General features: G+C 38.0%; 1 protein-coding gene across 1 annotated transcript; it reads right to left on the bottom strand.

The window, feature by feature from the left end:
• Positions 1-7: 7 nt before the first annotated feature.
• On the bottom strand, positions 8-11,095 carry LOC144343552 (MAM and LDL-receptor class A domain-containing protein 1-like). Its single transcript, XM_085493774.1, has 11 exons — positions 10,798-11,095; positions 7,468-7,724; positions 7,135-7,360; positions 6,853-6,964; positions 6,488-6,641; positions 5,987-6,137; positions 5,429-5,563; positions 4,195-4,448; positions 965-1,055; positions 328-480; positions 8-231 (listed from the first exon to the last, which is right to left on the bottom strand). Exons 1-11 carry the CDS (start codon positions 11,093-11,095, stop codon positions 8-10), a joined length of 2,055 nt encoding a protein of 684 aa, XP_085349900.1.
• Between the last annotated feature and the right edge of the window lie 6,946 nt (positions 11,096-18,041).

Raw genomic sequence — 18,041 nt, forward strand, 5'->3', positions numbered from 1 at the left:
TTTTTTCTCAAATACTTATGACCCACGCATTATGCTTTTTATGAAAATTATTACTGTGATACACATGACTAACCTCTCTATATGCTGTGTACGATCCAGTAATTCCCTGGTGGTGAAGAAAATAGTGAAAACATTTACGAATTGAGGCACTGTCCCATGTTATATATGGCGTCCACATCCTTGCTACATCACCTGCGTTTTGCTCACTGGAATCGACGTAGATGTAGTGTCCTTTTGAAATAAATCAAATTATTAGTTTTGTGTTTTGGTGCAATTTATTCGAGATATAACTAATATAATTGTTCAGTAGAATTTGCACATATTTACCATATTCAGTATTGGTAGTGTGGTCGACTGAGGGCCCGGTTCCTTTCGATGCTGTTGCTCCACTAGTTCTCTTGAAATCAAAGTCGTCATTTTTGTCTTGTATAAAGTCACACCAATGTTCTTGTTCAAAATCGCACACAATAGAGTGGTATGCTGTGAAAAAAAAGTATTAAGTATGGCGGATCCTGAAATTCGGTAAGAGGGTCGCGCGTGCGTGAACGCAAATGACCGCCAATGAGACTGAGAGCATCATGAAGAGTATTCCTTTTTTCCGTCACTGCGTCCACTGTTCTACATTCTATGGCTACATAGGTCAGGAGAACAGTGGACGAAGTGGCGAAAGAAAAACGGGACTTGATGGGCTTGCATTTTGAGGGGCAATATCAGGTCTCTCACTCTCAAGGAGATTTTAGCGCCATTTGCACTATTAACATGCTAAATTTTATTTATAAAAATCCCATTTTCTCACAGCATGAATGTGAGAAGGGGCAAAGTGATGCTGGCATTGCATTACATTGAACTATTGTGGTTTGAATTGAATTTCAAATATACATACCCTATTCTGCACATGTATGTGGACTCAAACGTTAAATCATATGTTTTAATAATACAATTAAAAGAAATGAATGATGCGTACGTGCAAGTCGGCATTCAGTATCATAAACACGAATGTCATCAATTGATATATCACCATGTGTAGTGCTTCCTCTACGGCCTTCAAAAACAAGCTGAAAGTAATAGTATGCGATATCCATATTATAATACAACTGACATGGTCACTTTCTAAATATGGCATGATACTCTTGCAAGTGACAAAATCCCATGGCGTGATTTTATGAAGGTCCAAGTCTGTTTTGACCTTATTGTTTTTATTTTTCCGTTCTTTTTTCTTCAAACTATCTTGAGAAAACCACTGAACGGAATAGTCTGAACTTTTCTATAATAATAGATCCTAATGTGACGTGGTTTACCCGACTTTCAAAATTATGTTTGGTCAGTAACCATCTTGAATCGAAATTATTACACCGGAGGTGGCAAACATTCTGAATGTTCTGTCCTAGTTTTATTGGGATATTCGCTACATTTTTCGCGAATAAGCAGCGAATATCAATGCAAAATATTTATGATTCCATAATTGTATAGAAAAACGTTGCCGTTAGCATCATAGGTAAGAGTCTACGAGCTTTTATCAATATATTGATTTCTGAGACTGCAGCTAATAATGTTACATCACAGGCACAGCTATTATCCAACAACATTCAGTTGTTTTCCAAGACGCACAGTTGATATCCAATCCAATCACAGATGAATATATAATTAGAATGGCGGTCATGTTAAAAAAAAATCTGGATATATTATGAGGTTTCAGGGTAGACCGTAGTTTTTCTAATTCATTTTTACGAACCACATTAGACTACCATTATTTTTGCTACAATAAACCGGGGATAGCTGTGTTCATTATGCTAAGTATATCAGGCCAACTCGGAAACTCGAAAAGAACATATCTTTTAGGGACGACTAGAAATCTACAGCAAATGCAATATTCCGTTTGTGTACCTCAAATATACGATGCGAAATGTTTCATTCTTTATTCGGGCTCGGTTAGCGCAATATAGAGCTATATATGATGCCACGTGTTTCGATTAAGCACAGCTTGCTCTAAACTTTACTCCCGCCATATAGTTTCAGTATAATAAAATCAAATAAAAGTAACGTTAATATTATCTGAAATCTTCTGTGTAACAGTGACATGTTTAAACCCAAGTCTCAAATCTGCCGAAATAACGAGGCAAGTCATTCTCTGGAAAACCCTTGCTTTGAATGGCGGTGGTCGTCGCGGTGTAATTCTTGCACGTTCCACCAAAGTCAATATTAGAAGAGCGCATTGGATTGTGGGAAAATCAATGTTACAAGTCTCAAATGCGTGGCCCAGCCTTTCAATATTTTGGAAAAAAGAAGTCAAAGTCTTCATGTTCTATGATATACTGAATTAAATAATTGAGCAAATATCCATGTTTATCCCAAGACCTCATAACCCATCAGATGTCTACCTTTGTTAAGCACAATAAAATAAGTGAACATAAAACTTATGTATAAATTATGTAATACAACAAAATAGTATATTAAACTGTGTGATTCATTGTTGCATCAATACCATACTGAGATGTATACTGATATGATATTTCCATAATGAGATGTATACTGATATTTTATTACCATACTGAGATGTATACTGATATGCTATTACCATACTGAGATGTATACTGATATGCAATTACCATAATGAGATGTATACTGATATGTTATTACCATACTGAGATGTATACTGATATGCTATTACCATACTGAGATGTATACTGATATTCTATTACCATAATGAGATGTATATTGATATTCTATTACCATACTGAGATGTATACTGATATGCTATTACCATACTGAGATGTATACTGATATGCTATTACCATACTGAGATGTATACTGATATGTTATTACCATACTGAGATGTATACTGATATGCTATTACCATACTGAGATGTATACTGATATGCTATTACCATACTGAGATATATACTGATATGCCATTACCATACTGAGATGTATACTGATATGCTATTACCATACTGAGATGTATACTGATATGCTATTACCATACTAAGATGTATACTGATATGATATTACCATACTGAGATGTATACTGATATGTATTACCATACTGAGATGTATACTGATATGATATTACCATACTGAGATGTATACTGATATGCTATTACCATTCTGAGATGTATACTGATATGCTATTACCATATTGACATGTATACTGATATGATATTACCATACTGAGATGTATACTGATATGCTATTACCATACTGAGATGTATACTGATATGCTATTACCATACTGAGATGTATACTGATATGCCATTACCATACTGAGATGTATACTGATATGCTATTACCATACTGAGATGTATACTGATATGCTATTACCATACTAAGATGTATACTGATATGATATTACCATACTGAGATGTATACTGATATGTATTACCATACTGAGATGTATACTGATATGATATTACCATACTGAGATGTATACTGATATGCTATTACCATTCTGAGATGTATACTGATATGCTATTACCATACTGAGATGTATACTGATATGCTATTACCATACTAAGATGTATACTGATATGATATTACCATACTGAGATGTATACTGATATGTATTACCATACTGAGATGTATACTGATATGCTATTACCATATTGAGTTGTATACTGATATGATATTACCATACTGAGATGTATACTGATATGCTATTACCATACTGAGATGTATACTGATATGCTATTACCATACTGAGATGTACTGATATGCTATTACCATACTGAGATGTATACTGATATGCTATTACCATACTGAGATGTATACTGATATGATATTTCCATACTGAGATGTATACTGATATGCTATTACCATACTGAGATGTACTGATATGCTATTACCATACTGAGATGTATACTGATATGTCATTACCATACTGAGATGTATACTGATATGCCATTACCATACTGAGATGTATACTGATATGCCATTACCATACTGATGTACTATTCTAGTCAGTGTTATGTTTTTGAATAATATATGTGGATCAAATCAAGGAACATTTTTATCTCAGTGAAAGGATGTATTAAACAAAACCAGTTATCACAAAATCAGATTGAAATTTAGACTAAAGCATGGAAAACACATTTTAGATAAGCTGCCATATCCAGCTTTAGGAATATGGATACCAAGACATGGAGAAATATATAAACTCATTTAAAAATTGTGTTAATAATTTACATCATTATATATTACCTGGAATTGATCAGTGAAGTCCAATGGAACGTACGCATATAACCAGGCATCAATTTCACCGCCTTCGTGAACCCAAAGATTCTTCTCAGTATCACCGTTTTTCACAAATACAGTTAATGTGTTTACCCGAGTACCATACATATGATACCAAAATGAGAGACAGGTCGCAGAAGCAGAGATGTTGGAACTCTCTAGCCACGTCTTGTCACCTGTTGATTGCGAATCCGTCTCCATGTAGATGTACCAACCACTACCTTTATAATTAATTATAATTATAGTACTACAACCAGACAATTCATGAAAAATACAGATATGGTATATCAATTTCTTACATTTAATAAGTTCCTAAATTTTTCGGTTTTTTGAATGTTAAAAATATTAAATTCCTTAATTATTAACAATATTTAGGTAATAAACATATATGATAGCAAGTGAAAAAATCGATTTATCAAAACATTGTTCCACTGAGAGATATGAAACCACGTATAGGTTTGTTGACACAAATAAGACACTATCTGACAAATGTTAACAATCCTTTATTAGATTATCCCCAAAGCAAACAATTGTTCTATGACAACGAGATCCAGATTTTAACTTCTAATCGATTGATACTCCTTCTGAAAATTACTTGAGAATAAGTCATAAAGACATAACTATTTAATCTTTACCACAGTTGATGTCACATTTGGCAAGATCATGTGCATATTATTGCAGTTGGTCAGTACTGGCTTTCTAACAAACCAACAAACACTATTAATTACTTCTAGTGGGCCTTTTGATCCAGTATGGACCCTGTAATATAGATTACAATGTATGTGTGCAATGCTTCGTGTAGTTGGACTGAGGCTAATCTCGGCGCCATCTAGCATCATAGTTTAGAAAATATAGGGCAAAAATAAACTCGGTCAAACTGTCATTTCTTGGGGAGGAGTGTCAGGATGGTCGAGCGGATAGTGTACCTGATTTCTGAGTAAGGCAAATTGGTTCCTGCATTGATGGTTTGAGAATAGACAACCATGTACAAGAATTTAGCTTGGACATGTATAATATCATTTCATCTGCATAAGGGTTTTTGAAACATTGTTTGTATTTAAGGAAATTCCATATCTCGCTATTACAAAGTAACATCTCTTTATAATTAGGTAGTATCTAACTAACAGGAGGTAATATATCGTTATAACTGGATATTTTTTAGTTCATATAACAAAGTTTCGTATATTTGTTTGGTAATTACCATCTCCAGTAGTGTGGTCCTCATTTGGTCCAAGTCCAGTGGAGGCTTGTTTGCGGATCCAATCAAAATCATCTCCAGTCGACTGAGTCCATAAACATAATCCAGTTTCAAAATCACAATCATTAGGACTCGGCTCTGGACAGGGATTGAATAAAACTGTGAATATCTGACAATTCTGGTGTGTAATATTTATTCTATTATCGACACTGTTGAATTAAGTTATTTTAAAACTGAGTGTGATCATTGATATATGTGTGATTAATTATCCAGATAAGTATGAATTACAGTGAATGTGATGAAAAATTGTTTTGAAAGTTGACATACATATTTAACATGTGGTATATTTATATTTGGCTTTCAGTTTTCTAAACTGAATAATACATAACATATTTACTCTTCACCTGACATGTCAGTATAGTTATGTAACCATTCTGATTGTTTGTGTATATGTATGGTACCGAAATGATGCAATAATGTTGGCCGTAATCAAGTATGCTTTGATTAAGTTTTCGCTTTGATTAATATATTACACATGATTATACAGATATACGTTCAAACCTATTGGTGCCGGTGTGCTGGGAGCGATGGGTGGCGATGCAGGTGCCTCAGCTGTTGAAGGTGTTACATGACACCATCCAGTCCTAAAATGTATCTCGTCGAATGCCACAAAACCACTTGAACCATCCCCTGCGACAACTTCAATGATTACCTATGATTGTATTTATGATACATATCGCAATATTCCGTGATTACACAGATATCTGAATTATATGGTAGAATTCAGAAAAAATATATTGTAAATAATATATTTCTGGCATCTGGCTTGTGCAGGTTTGATTAGGAATATGTATTATTTCTGGGAAGGTGTACGTAAACAAATAGCCAATAACCATGCTGATGTCTTATGTTATTAAGTTTACGAATCAACACAATTTGGCTACACTGTCCCCTATGCAAAATCTATTTAGGTTTGAGTACTGGAAACTCAATAAGCAGAGATACTGTAGATCAATTAAGTTAGTCGACATATATTTGATACATAAATAATACGAGTATTACCGTATGTATGACTGTACTAACAACAGGCACAGTTGCGAATGTCCATTCATCTGTGGGATCGGCATTTACAACGAAATATAATTGTTTTCCTGGAAATGTTGTGCCATAGTCCACATACAAGTTTAGTGTACCATATGAGCCAGAAGTGTAGTACCTGAATGCACGAATTGAATACATCAAAACTGTCAGGTATACGTTGTTATATTGATGTATGTGTTGTATAATCTTAGTGCAAAACACAATCACAAAGATATTCAAATCAATAGAATCAATGATTATATTAACAAGTGCGCATTAGTAAAGGAACTACATAGTTCCGCCAATGAGGTTAACAATTGATACGAAATGCGAGTGAGCGAACCTACCAAAATTGAAGACATTTGCCATTGACATCAGTTGCAGGCAAAGCAGTCAGCACTAACTGTGCAGAGTCGCCCTCTACTGGGTTACTTTCGTAGTCAATATAAAGTATTCCACCTTCAAACGAAAGTGATTACTACGTTAAATATTTAAAAAAAAGGTACTTGTATATCATGTCCGGAAACATTATTTTAAATTTGCTCTGCAAACAATGCTCATTGTGTTATATTGACTATAATAACAAATAACATTTTTCTTGTAGCTTGGAAAACAGTAATGGCACTTGCCTGATTCCGTTCTCAAAGTCCTGTCCACTTTTGGGCCATTGGGAATATCCCTAACTTTTCTTGTAATCCAGTTCCATGTCCTGTCATTCTGCCATTTACATGTATCAATTTCAAAGTCACAAGCTTCATTATTTATACAAATCGAGTTACGTATAACAATGTCATCCACTGCGATGTCGCCTTCATCCATTTTGTGAGAAACGCCTTGGTAAACTTCAAATGTAAGCTATAAAATATAAACACATAACTATGTAGATATGGATACTTGTTTAACCTTTGCTTTCGCGGTAATTTAAACTTTCAAGCTTTTTTATCAGAGTCTAACTTATATACCTTGTATCGTTCAGTTGTTCTTAAAGGGACAATTGCTTGTTTCCACTCATCACCTTGATCAAACCATCGTTTCCATAACGCCGTCGTTTTACCACTGTCAAGTTCATCGAGGTAAACAGTAAGAAATCCACAATCTTTGCCATACATATAATAAAAGAATTCTAGGCAAGAATCTCTCGTAGCCCCGAATTCTTCAGTGTAAAACTTTGCTGTCCCTTTTGTTACAAGGTCTGTAGCCTCAATATAGAAATAATGTCCTATAAAATACATATAAATCAATATCATCAATGAAGTCAGATCGCACATAGATCAGATCAAAGAGATGGCAAACTCATCTTACTCTTTTTTATTTCAAAAATGAAATAATGTACAATACAAAACATGCCATCAGTTAAATAGGTTAGATATATCATTGAACAAGTATTGTGTTCACAAATATATGACAATGTTTTACGTTAGTTTCACTTAACCAGTTGTTGGACAAATGTTTTTCTGCATAATGTTTGTTACTTGCCAAAGTTGGTTTTGACTTGAAGTTCTGCTGATGACGAGTATGGTGATTCATATACTATGTCAGTGTTGCTGATCCAGCTGTCATCGTCTCATTTATGGTTTACCATAATTAACTTTATCATTATTTTATAATGATGTTAAATAGTCAAAACGTCAGTATGTAAAGATAAGTTCAAAGCGCCTATTCTGATTGCTAGCCGATACCTGACCCCCTATGACCATTTCCAACAATTTTCTTGTTAATCGAAGTTTTGAAATTTGTTTGGCTATGTTGAAATTCTCTTGAAACTACTTTACACTTCATGACTGATTCGAATTGATTGTATGAACATACCTCGGTTTCCTTCAGGGCACATAATGCTACAGTATTTCGTGATCGAAAGGCGGCCATACAAAAGTGATAACCTAGATACCGAGAACAGGACGTCATCTACTTTCCTGAACAACAGAACCACCTAGTTTAGGAGTTAAATATCATGCATGATGATCTAATGCAAACATCAGGAGTGTAGACAGGCACATTTCAACTAGTGAATAGTGAAACAGTAGTTACCCGATTAATTGGTTACTTTGTTTAGTCTCCCACTTGCAAAACAATTGGCCACTATATTAAGCCATGCCAAGGTGGATGGTACCACGGAATTTATATCATAGTCCGGTCTATCGACAGATTTAGAGGTGCCCATATCCCGAAATTTGTCAAATCAATTTGGAAATAAAATTTCTGCCTATACTATACTAGGATTTATATGAAATTTAACACGTACAGGGTTTAGTAAGGGTCTCAGCATGGTGCAGCAAACTCAGCTAAAAAGTATTTTCAAAGCGTTTTTTTTCTTCTTCTTATACCCATAGTTCTATTCAGGCATTATTACTACAAATAAGTCACCTGAGACTTGCTGAAGATGTTAGACCTCAATAGAGCGCTTAAGCAATTAACGAGGTACAAAACAAACACGAAGATGAACAAAGTCAGCACAAACACTGGACAACACGATGTTATCCACGAGTCCGGCACTATTCCAAATACATATTCCCCAGTAATGTGTAACCAAGAGATGCATTATATTCAAGTGTCCTACAACATCGCCATCGCAATGCACATACAGTACAATACACATAGGAGAATGAAGTTCTGTAACAGCCTGCTTTGCTTAAGCAATCTGTCTCCCTTGATTTTTTATTTCACACAATATATCTCACATCCGCTGTTATCAAAGGATACAGGGTTAACCTAGGAGGAATATATACCAGCATTAATCCATAAATATCGCAGAGAAGCAAACGAGCTGCCATTATTTTTTTGTTCTTGATTGCTGGACTCGGTCTGTGGAGAGGTCACAGTTTTAGTTTTACTATGGGGACTAAATTTGATTTCATCGAAATAATTCAAAAAGCTTGATTAATGATTATATAGAACAAAATAAATCAGGGCGAAATACATGTTTGTTCATGTCGATTCAGAGCTCCACACGAATTACCATCTCCTATCTGTGCTCTCTATCTATTTTATATAAGTAATATTGATCAGAATAACACAGGTGATAATCTGTTATCTGTCATACTCGCATTACTCCCACACGTCTCCCATCATCTTTCATACCTCATAGACTACTACATCACCTACCAGAAAATCCATAAAAATAATAAATTTTATTTATTACTCATTAGGCTTAATTACAGATTACAGCCTCGAACAGAAATTGTTAGAGAATATACTGTCGCATACGACTTGTTTACCACTTCCGTGTCACTGAGAATGTTCTACAAACGTTCTGTGTCTGGGTAGAATATTCTAGATTTTTAGGAACTGGTTGAATAGGTAATAGAACACTGTAGAAGACAATAGAAGGTAATGGAACATTCTAGAAATTTGTAGTAAGTTCCAGACTCATTATGTATGCTGATGTAATGGTCTATTTATAGACAGTGGGGGTATATATAGGGGAGTTGTTCAGCACTGAGTTGAGATCGGAGATCTCGTTAAATTGTATTGGAGTTTAAGTATCTAGTTATTGGAGTAGTGGAGTTTTACCGCGTTATTGTACTTGATGTTTGCAGAGTATAATAATACCAGTACCAGTTGAAACCTCATCTGTTGGCTCCGTGTTCGTGCTTTATCATCGTCGCCAGGAAGGTCTTTCTGTTACTGTTGCCATTTTGGTATTTGAACCATCACACCTGTACTATACCAATTACGGTAATATTACGTTGCGTGTGACATATACCCGGGATCAAAGGGAACACCCTAGTATTAGATTCTCAAGGGCGTCACATGCTTGAGGCCTGCAGTTTCCATTCCCTTTTTGTTTCCGCTTGCACTGGCGCTGGAATATTTTTCTGCTACAGCGTTTATGGGACAAAAGAGACAGATTACAGTTGTTTGTTCACATAAGACATGTTCATCTTGCCACTTAGCTATCCCGGTTTGGAACCCATGCATGTGTTGGCTTCTCTTGGTTGTGAATGGGACTCAGGATTTGGCCTCAAAGGTATTTGGGATCTGTTGGACTCCCAATCATAGAAGCACTTTGGGGCGGGGTTAAAAGCTGAAGGCAAGCGATTGTGAAAAGCTAGTAAGCGTTTCACTAAAAAGGGGAAATGCCCAGCCATAGCTAGAGATGTATTTGATTCTATTAGTGAAAAATCTCTCTCTCCTCTTGGTGGCCGAGACGAGGCTTGCCTCCGATCGCAAATTGAGGGAGATCGAGAGTTGCCACGGTTCAACTCTCTGCTCAATGTAGCGAGATCAACGATTGAGGCAAGACCTTCACAGTCGTTCATCTCTGAGGTGACAGGCATTGCGGGCATGGATACCATGTATGTTGACCAACTCCCCTGGGCACCTCGTGTGGCCCAGGCTGTGGAGGGGCCGAGATAACGATGGAGAGGGTGATTGATATCCTTTGGGAGACAAGGACAAGAATACTGATCCTGGATTTGGGTCGGTCCTGTCCCATGCCTTAACTGATACCTCATCAGGGCTACACGTATCATTGATGGGTCCCTGGTTTGGGATACTCGTGCGGTGCCACGGCCTTCTCCACAGGTTCCCCATCCCGATTCCGGTACTTATGTCTTTGTTGAGGCAGGTTGCATGGTTCGGGTAGGGCATGTTGTGCATCAGGCGCTATGGGCAGAACTTAAACCCATCAATTTTATGGAATGGGTATCTTTGGCGTTAGAACATCAACTCACCCTGACTACCTGATTGCTCAGCAACAAACCATGATCCTCAGGCAGATGGGCCATCATGCAAGTTCATACTGCCGTTCTTGCCAAGCTAGCCAAAACTGCAAAGCGACTCAGGCAATAAGTCCCCTGCTCGGGACCAGGACCAGGACCAGTGAGAATTAAATCACTCCATGGTCTCCTTCTAAATGTCAGAAGAAGACTAGTGGCGAGAAGCATCAGAAGAAGCTCACGAAACGTGGCTCTGGTGGTGGGTGTTCTGGTACTTCTGGGAACCAGGGAGCCAGGAAGTCTCTTTGAAGGTTTCGTTGGCTGCATGGGCATGGATGTTGGTATGAATCCGAACCCTCCCCCTCTGGAGTTCTCAGGCTTGGTCTTCTGCCAAGGGATGAGGTTAAGGAAGAGACGGTCCGGCAGGAAGTAGCCAGCGTTCTGGAGAAAAAGAGTATACACCTAGTGGAGAACTCACATTTAGATCCAGGGTTCTATTCCTACACCTTCCTCGTTCCCAAGAGTTTGGGGGGTGGCGTCCTGTCCTAGACCTCAGTCGTCTGAACGGGTTCGTGGAGCTCAATCATTTTCGAATGGGAACACCAGCTTTGGTACTTCTGTCAGTGCAATTGGCGATGCATATTTCCACATTCCCATTCACCACTCATGTAGCCAGTATCTCAGATTCCCCTTGGAGGGCAACGTTTACAAGTTTACCACCTTCCTTTTTAATTTGTGCACGGCACTGTACATCTTCACCAGGGTGCTAAGACAGGTGAGCCAGCTGCTACACCAGTCGTTGGTTTATCTGAACCCATACCTCGACGACTTGGTATGCAGTTCGACATGGAGCAAGCTTGTCCACCCCTCGCAGATTGGTTGCGTCTACCCTTGCAGAACTCGCCAGCCAACTCCAGGTGACGGGATCGACTTCAATGCGAGAACTGATGTGCCATATTGGAAAAATAACTTCAGTTTGTCAGCAGCTGTCTGGTCTCGTCTGATTCAGAGGTGCTTACAGGACCACAAGGCCTACATGCGGACCAAGCTCTAGCAGCCCTCTCTTGGTGGAAGAATGCCTGGAACTTGGAAAAGGGAGTGCCCCTAGATCAGATAACTCTATCGCTGACTCTCATTAGAGATGCGTCACTCCAAGGGTTGGGGTGGCCGTCTGATGGACCTACAAGTCCAAGGGACATGGCCAACCATGTATGTGGGCCGCCACATTAATTTGCTGGAATTGCAGACTGCCCTACAGTCTCTGGAATATTTTCAGGAGGTCGCACCCCATCACGGAGTCCTGCTTTGAACAGACAGAGTGTCGTACATCAACAAGGAGGGGGACGTGTTCCCCCACATTGTTGAAGTTAGTGCAGGAGATCTTCCTTTGGTGCCTAGAGAATCATGTGGAGCTATCAGCTCACCACCTTCTGGGGATACGCAATAGCACCACAGATGCCCTCTTGAAGCCGGTTCTATAACACCTAGTGGCGATCCTACAATGGGTGGAGGATCGTCTTTTTCGTCTCTGGGATGGGCCCCGGATAGATCTGTTTGCTAATCACTGGAATCCCAAGCTCCCATTTTATGCCTCACTTCTCCTGTAGACAAGCACTTTCACCATGAACGCTTTCGCCAATATCTTGGATTGCATAGGTGATTATGCCTTTCCATCCTTCCAACACCCAACTGGCCAGTTAAGGTCTGGTTCTCAATGTTGCTGGACCCCAGTGGAGTTGCCGGATTTTCCAGATCTGTTGTCCCAGCCAGATGGCACTCTCCCTATGAGCCCTGTGCTATTCCATCTTCACACTGGAGGCTGTGGATAAGCTTGTGTAATCATAAGACTTTTCAAGTTCCTTGCCTCGGCACAGTTGGACGGCACCAGACGTTTGTATGAGCCTAGAGACTCTACATTGATTGGTGTAACAGAAGGGAGACTGATCATCTCAGTCTCTCTATTAGCGAGGTTGCCATAAGCCAGGTTGTATTTATTTGATAAAGGAAAATTAATATGGATGATTCTTGCATATTGGTAAATTTTGTCTTATCGGAATCTGTGGGACTGAAACTGGCCTCGAGTTCAGTTATGGAGCAACTGTTTAAGTTTCTTCTGCTCGAATAGATCACACGTCACAGGGCTGATGAATCCTCAAGACTGGGACTTGTCATTGGTTCTGGTGGCGTTATGACCCTCTCTTTGAGCCTATGGGAAAGACCGATAGTATTATGCTATGAAAACAGTTTTTCTTTTGGCTCTGGCGTCAGGGAGACAGAGTTCAGAGATCAAAGCACTGAGTGACGAATGTGGCTCCTTTATAAACTCGCAATTATTTTGAAGACTTAGATGGTTCTTGCCACGAATGTAATCCCAGGGCGTGACCTGGAGCCGATCGTCATCCCACACCTCACTAACAAGGTGGGCACGGAGGACCATCAGAAACAGATTATATGTCTCGTCCGAGCTCTGAGCTGGTATTCCGATCGCATCAAGGTATCTCAGAGCAGTGAGAAGCGCATGTTTGTCTGTTATAGGCGGGACAAGCAAAGCCGCCCTGCCTCGAATATCACCATTTTAGGGTGGGTTGTCGATATGGCTGTGGAAGCTTACAACTTAACGGCTTCCTCATCGACCAGTTAGGAACGACAATAAGTGAGGGCACACTAAGTGCGGGAAGCCAACTCTTTGTCGGGTGCCTCTCTCAAGCAGGTGCTCCGAGTGGGGTTCTGGAGATCTCAGAATATCTTCATTAACTTTGGATGAGGTCTCTACAGGTTGGGACCAGTGGTGACGGGTCAGACAGTGTTTGAGGACCGAAACCAGCCTATTTTTGCTTGGTGCTGCTGGTTTTAATCTGCGTTAACAAACCCAACCACTATACTGTTTTAATACATTAAAATTGCTTGGGCCCTATTTTGTTGTTCAGACGGCCGACATTAGTAAGACTCTCTAAATTGAAGGGTCTACACTTGAGGCATCCTATCCCTGAAGAGTCACCTGATTGGTTGTATCCCAGGACAGAACTCCTTGTTGGTGAGTAGTTTTCGATTTCTCTCAGTTTTTTGACAATTTCGGTCTTTTTGTGTTGAAAAATGTGCATTTCAGCAATGGGAGCCCCCACCTTATGTGAGCGTGCTACTCTGCCCAACGATTGATAAATGAAATTTATTTCCACGGATTTTCTGGAGGTGATGTAGTAAACTAATATGGATGTACAAACCCGTTCGTTTACCTAATCATACCTACCAGAAAATCCGTTCATTGTATGTGTATATGCGATCATTTTATTCGTATATATATTCATTTCGTTCGTACATTAGTTTATTTTTCAGTTCATTCAAATATGAAATCATTTTATTCGAACAGTCGATCATTCCATTATTCCATTCGATTATACTCGGATATGCCATCATTTTGTTCGTTATTTTATTTGGATTTTCAAATATCTCATTCACACAGTTTGCTCAGGCTTTGCGAATTCGCTGTTTGCTGTGTCATGCATTTGAGTTACCACGCATTTGAGTGATAGTTTTATTTCAGTGTAAATCATTAAACTTTTTTTTAATTATTTTCCCGCGTCTATGGGGTCTTTTCTAGAACCATCTGCAAAGTAAAATAGTACGGGCGGTTCAATTGCCATGTATTAGATCGACTGGCTCGAGTGAGCAAGAAAAGGAAGTAAGCAATTAAAGTATTTCAAAAAATTGTTGACGGCGTATCTGCTACTGGATGTCCTGATAATTTACCTGTGAACCTTCCTGACAGCACTTTCCGAACCTGTGCTGGTGGGGATAACTGCATCGTCAGAGGCGAATCGACAAGTACCCATTTACGCTGTTCTCTTCACCAAGAAATAATAAAAGGAATCAAGAGCAAAGCAGTTTGTACTAAAAAAAAGGTCCAACACATAGGCTCTCCAGAAGTTATATTCACAGACTTGAATTCACAAGTGTTGTTTGGCTAACACCGGGACAGACAATAGTCACGCATGAATTAACAATTTTTGTTTCAGAAATGTACACCCTGTAAACTCACAGCATATGTAGAGAAAGGTAGTTGCGCAAACCCTGGTAGTATAGGTAATCAATATAGACCATTAAGGTACATGATATAAAATAAACGTGACGTTTCATTGCGGCCACGGCAGCATGTCATCGCCAAACATCGCATCGTACATAAATGATGCCTGCGATTTACTAGGCCTATGACCTGTGAACTCATATGATTTGTGTGACGTGCACATGCATGGTACGACTAGTAACAATTACCTAACCTACCGGACCTGCACGGCCACCGTTGTCACGATGCATCTTATTTTAGCATCTAAAACCAAAAATTAGGCCGATATGTGTAAATACTTGTACATTAATATTCTGGTCTATGCAGCCAGCAATAATGAAATTGGCAAAATAATGACCTCGGATGTAGCCATGTCTATGGGCATGTATATGATTTCTAGTCTTTGCCCATTAACGTAATGTTATAATGTCTATGAAGTATGTGATCATAATTAATCTTCATGATCATTTGTGCATGACCACGCCATTGATTATTCGGCATAGGCTACCACACACTGTATAATATTGAGCAGGAAGTCATGCAGTACTTGCATTTCATTCACCACATGTATTGGCATGGCTGGCTGTAACCATTCTTACTTTTTCATGGCCATTGTTTGGCCCACTAAAATTTTCTTGTGCTTTAGGCTGATTTTGGTCACATGCAAGAAACAACAAGGGCTGCAATGTGTATATCAGAAATGCTCTTATCATGCATGTGATGTTGCTATTGTAGGTAAATGGCCACAGTAGAAATGTACATAACTGTCATTTATTAGACAGAAACTGATAGGGGCCAATTCATTGTGCTGATATCTACATACATATGTACATCAGAGAAAGTTTTGCTGTTGCCAGCTGCCAGCTGAAATGGTGCCACCGATCAACAGTTCCTATCAGTCACCTCAACCTGAAACAATGTGTTGCCATTTGTCATTAAGGCCAAATTTAACTTTTTTTCCTAAATGAACAAACGTTGATATTAATATCATCATGCCAAACACAGTTGTTTAAAATGATTGTATTTGATGTAGACTGAACATGTTGGGAAAAAAATAATCATAAAATCCCTGCCTAACTACCCAATATTTTTTACCCTAATACAGGAAACACCGAATTTGTTTTCATTTGCCTCATAATGGTTTGAGATCTTTTTAACATGTTCCACATAAATGAGGGATGAACTGGGATTCTGTACAAATAGGTCCATGCATTTAAATTCTATGTTTATGGTTTGATGTTGACTCATTTACAGCGCTGTCATTAGTCATACCAGGATTTTACTTCCTATTGCACGTGTGTGGGCTTCTTATGCAAACCAACAATGCACAGAGTCAAATCACTCCGGTTATATGTCAGATGGCACATTGCCATTGCCATGTGATGTATTCATGACTTTCACGGGTTCTATCAGTCTGATGAGATTGATATCATTCATATAAGGCAGAGATATTTCTATGAAGTACAATTACATTTTATATAGACTCGTTTCACCTAATTTATTTCCTATATAGTATTTTCGGCAATGTGACTACTACCAAATTGGTTGTCGATGGTGATACCTATCAGTTGGGTCTTCCGTCAACACTCCGTGCACCATGCAAATCATACCAGATTTAATCATAACACTCTGTTTACAACACTAATTTACCTCATTATAATTTAAATGTGCATAACCTGTATTTCCTTACAATGAGAGGATGCTTGAATGCTAAGTAGTGCTTTCAGAATCTTCTCGCCAGTTATTTACAATGTGCCTCAAGACTTAATAATGGAATCCAATCATAGTCCAATCATTTCCAAAGCTATCTATTTCAACAATGTTCTTCCTATTGAACATTCCTCTACTCAACACCTTACTCAAATTATTCATTACCATTATATACCGTTATATACCACTTACTTGTTTTTTATTATATTTCAGACGAGATAATTCAACCATCACCTGTATCTCCTACTGGTTAAACTTGAAAATTATTGTTACTTTATGCTTACTGAAATGTTTTTTGTAAACTTGTTGTTTAAGATAAAAAATAGAAAACTTTATTATTTATTTGTTCATTACAAATGTTTATTCTATTCACACTATCTTTACATGGATAGCTTCCAACTAGTCATGCTAGTGATGTCTAGTAGCAAATGTCTAAATTACAATCGATTGGTGGGTGGGTCACAGTCAAGTACAAATAAGCCATTCACTTCCAAAGAACAAATATAATCATTCTTTCCGCTCAAGTACTCCACCCTCTTGATTCAAATGACATAACCAACATACTTAAGACATCACCTACTTCCTATTACACACAACACTATATTCACATAATTGTTCATACATGTGTACATTGTCACAGCAAAATCAATTCCATAAATTTACCAATGGCTCTAGCAAATCATTTGCCCATATTAACTATAGCCTCCTTTGTAATCATCTAATACTTTTGTCTTGTGTTTCAATTACATAACATTAATTAAAAACTGTCAGCTTCTATTATTTGAACACTCTGGAAAACACAATCCCATTATCAAGGTCACGTTTAAATTGCGCTGATTCCGCTAACTCTGGATTTCATACTACATACGTAATCCTAGACATCACTACTATAGACTTTGATTATTCATCAAAAATTAATAGCGACAACTCAATGTCTATTCTATCTATTTCTTTTTTCTTTCAGAGAGAACAATGCTTTGTGATCATTTCATTTTAGAACGGATAACTATACGAAGGTAGTTAAATTTTTTACAGCTTCAAGTTTCTTTCCTTCAAAGGATACAATTTCATTTGTTTGATTTATTGAATATCATATTAGTTTATATTC

This window comes from Saccoglossus kowalevskii, chromosome 19 (genome assembly GCF_978046115.1).
Source record: "Saccoglossus kowalevskii chromosome 19, keSacKowa6.1, whole genome shotgun sequence".
NCBI lineage: Eukaryota > Metazoa > Hemichordata > Enteropneusta > Harrimaniidae > Saccoglossus > Saccoglossus kowalevskii.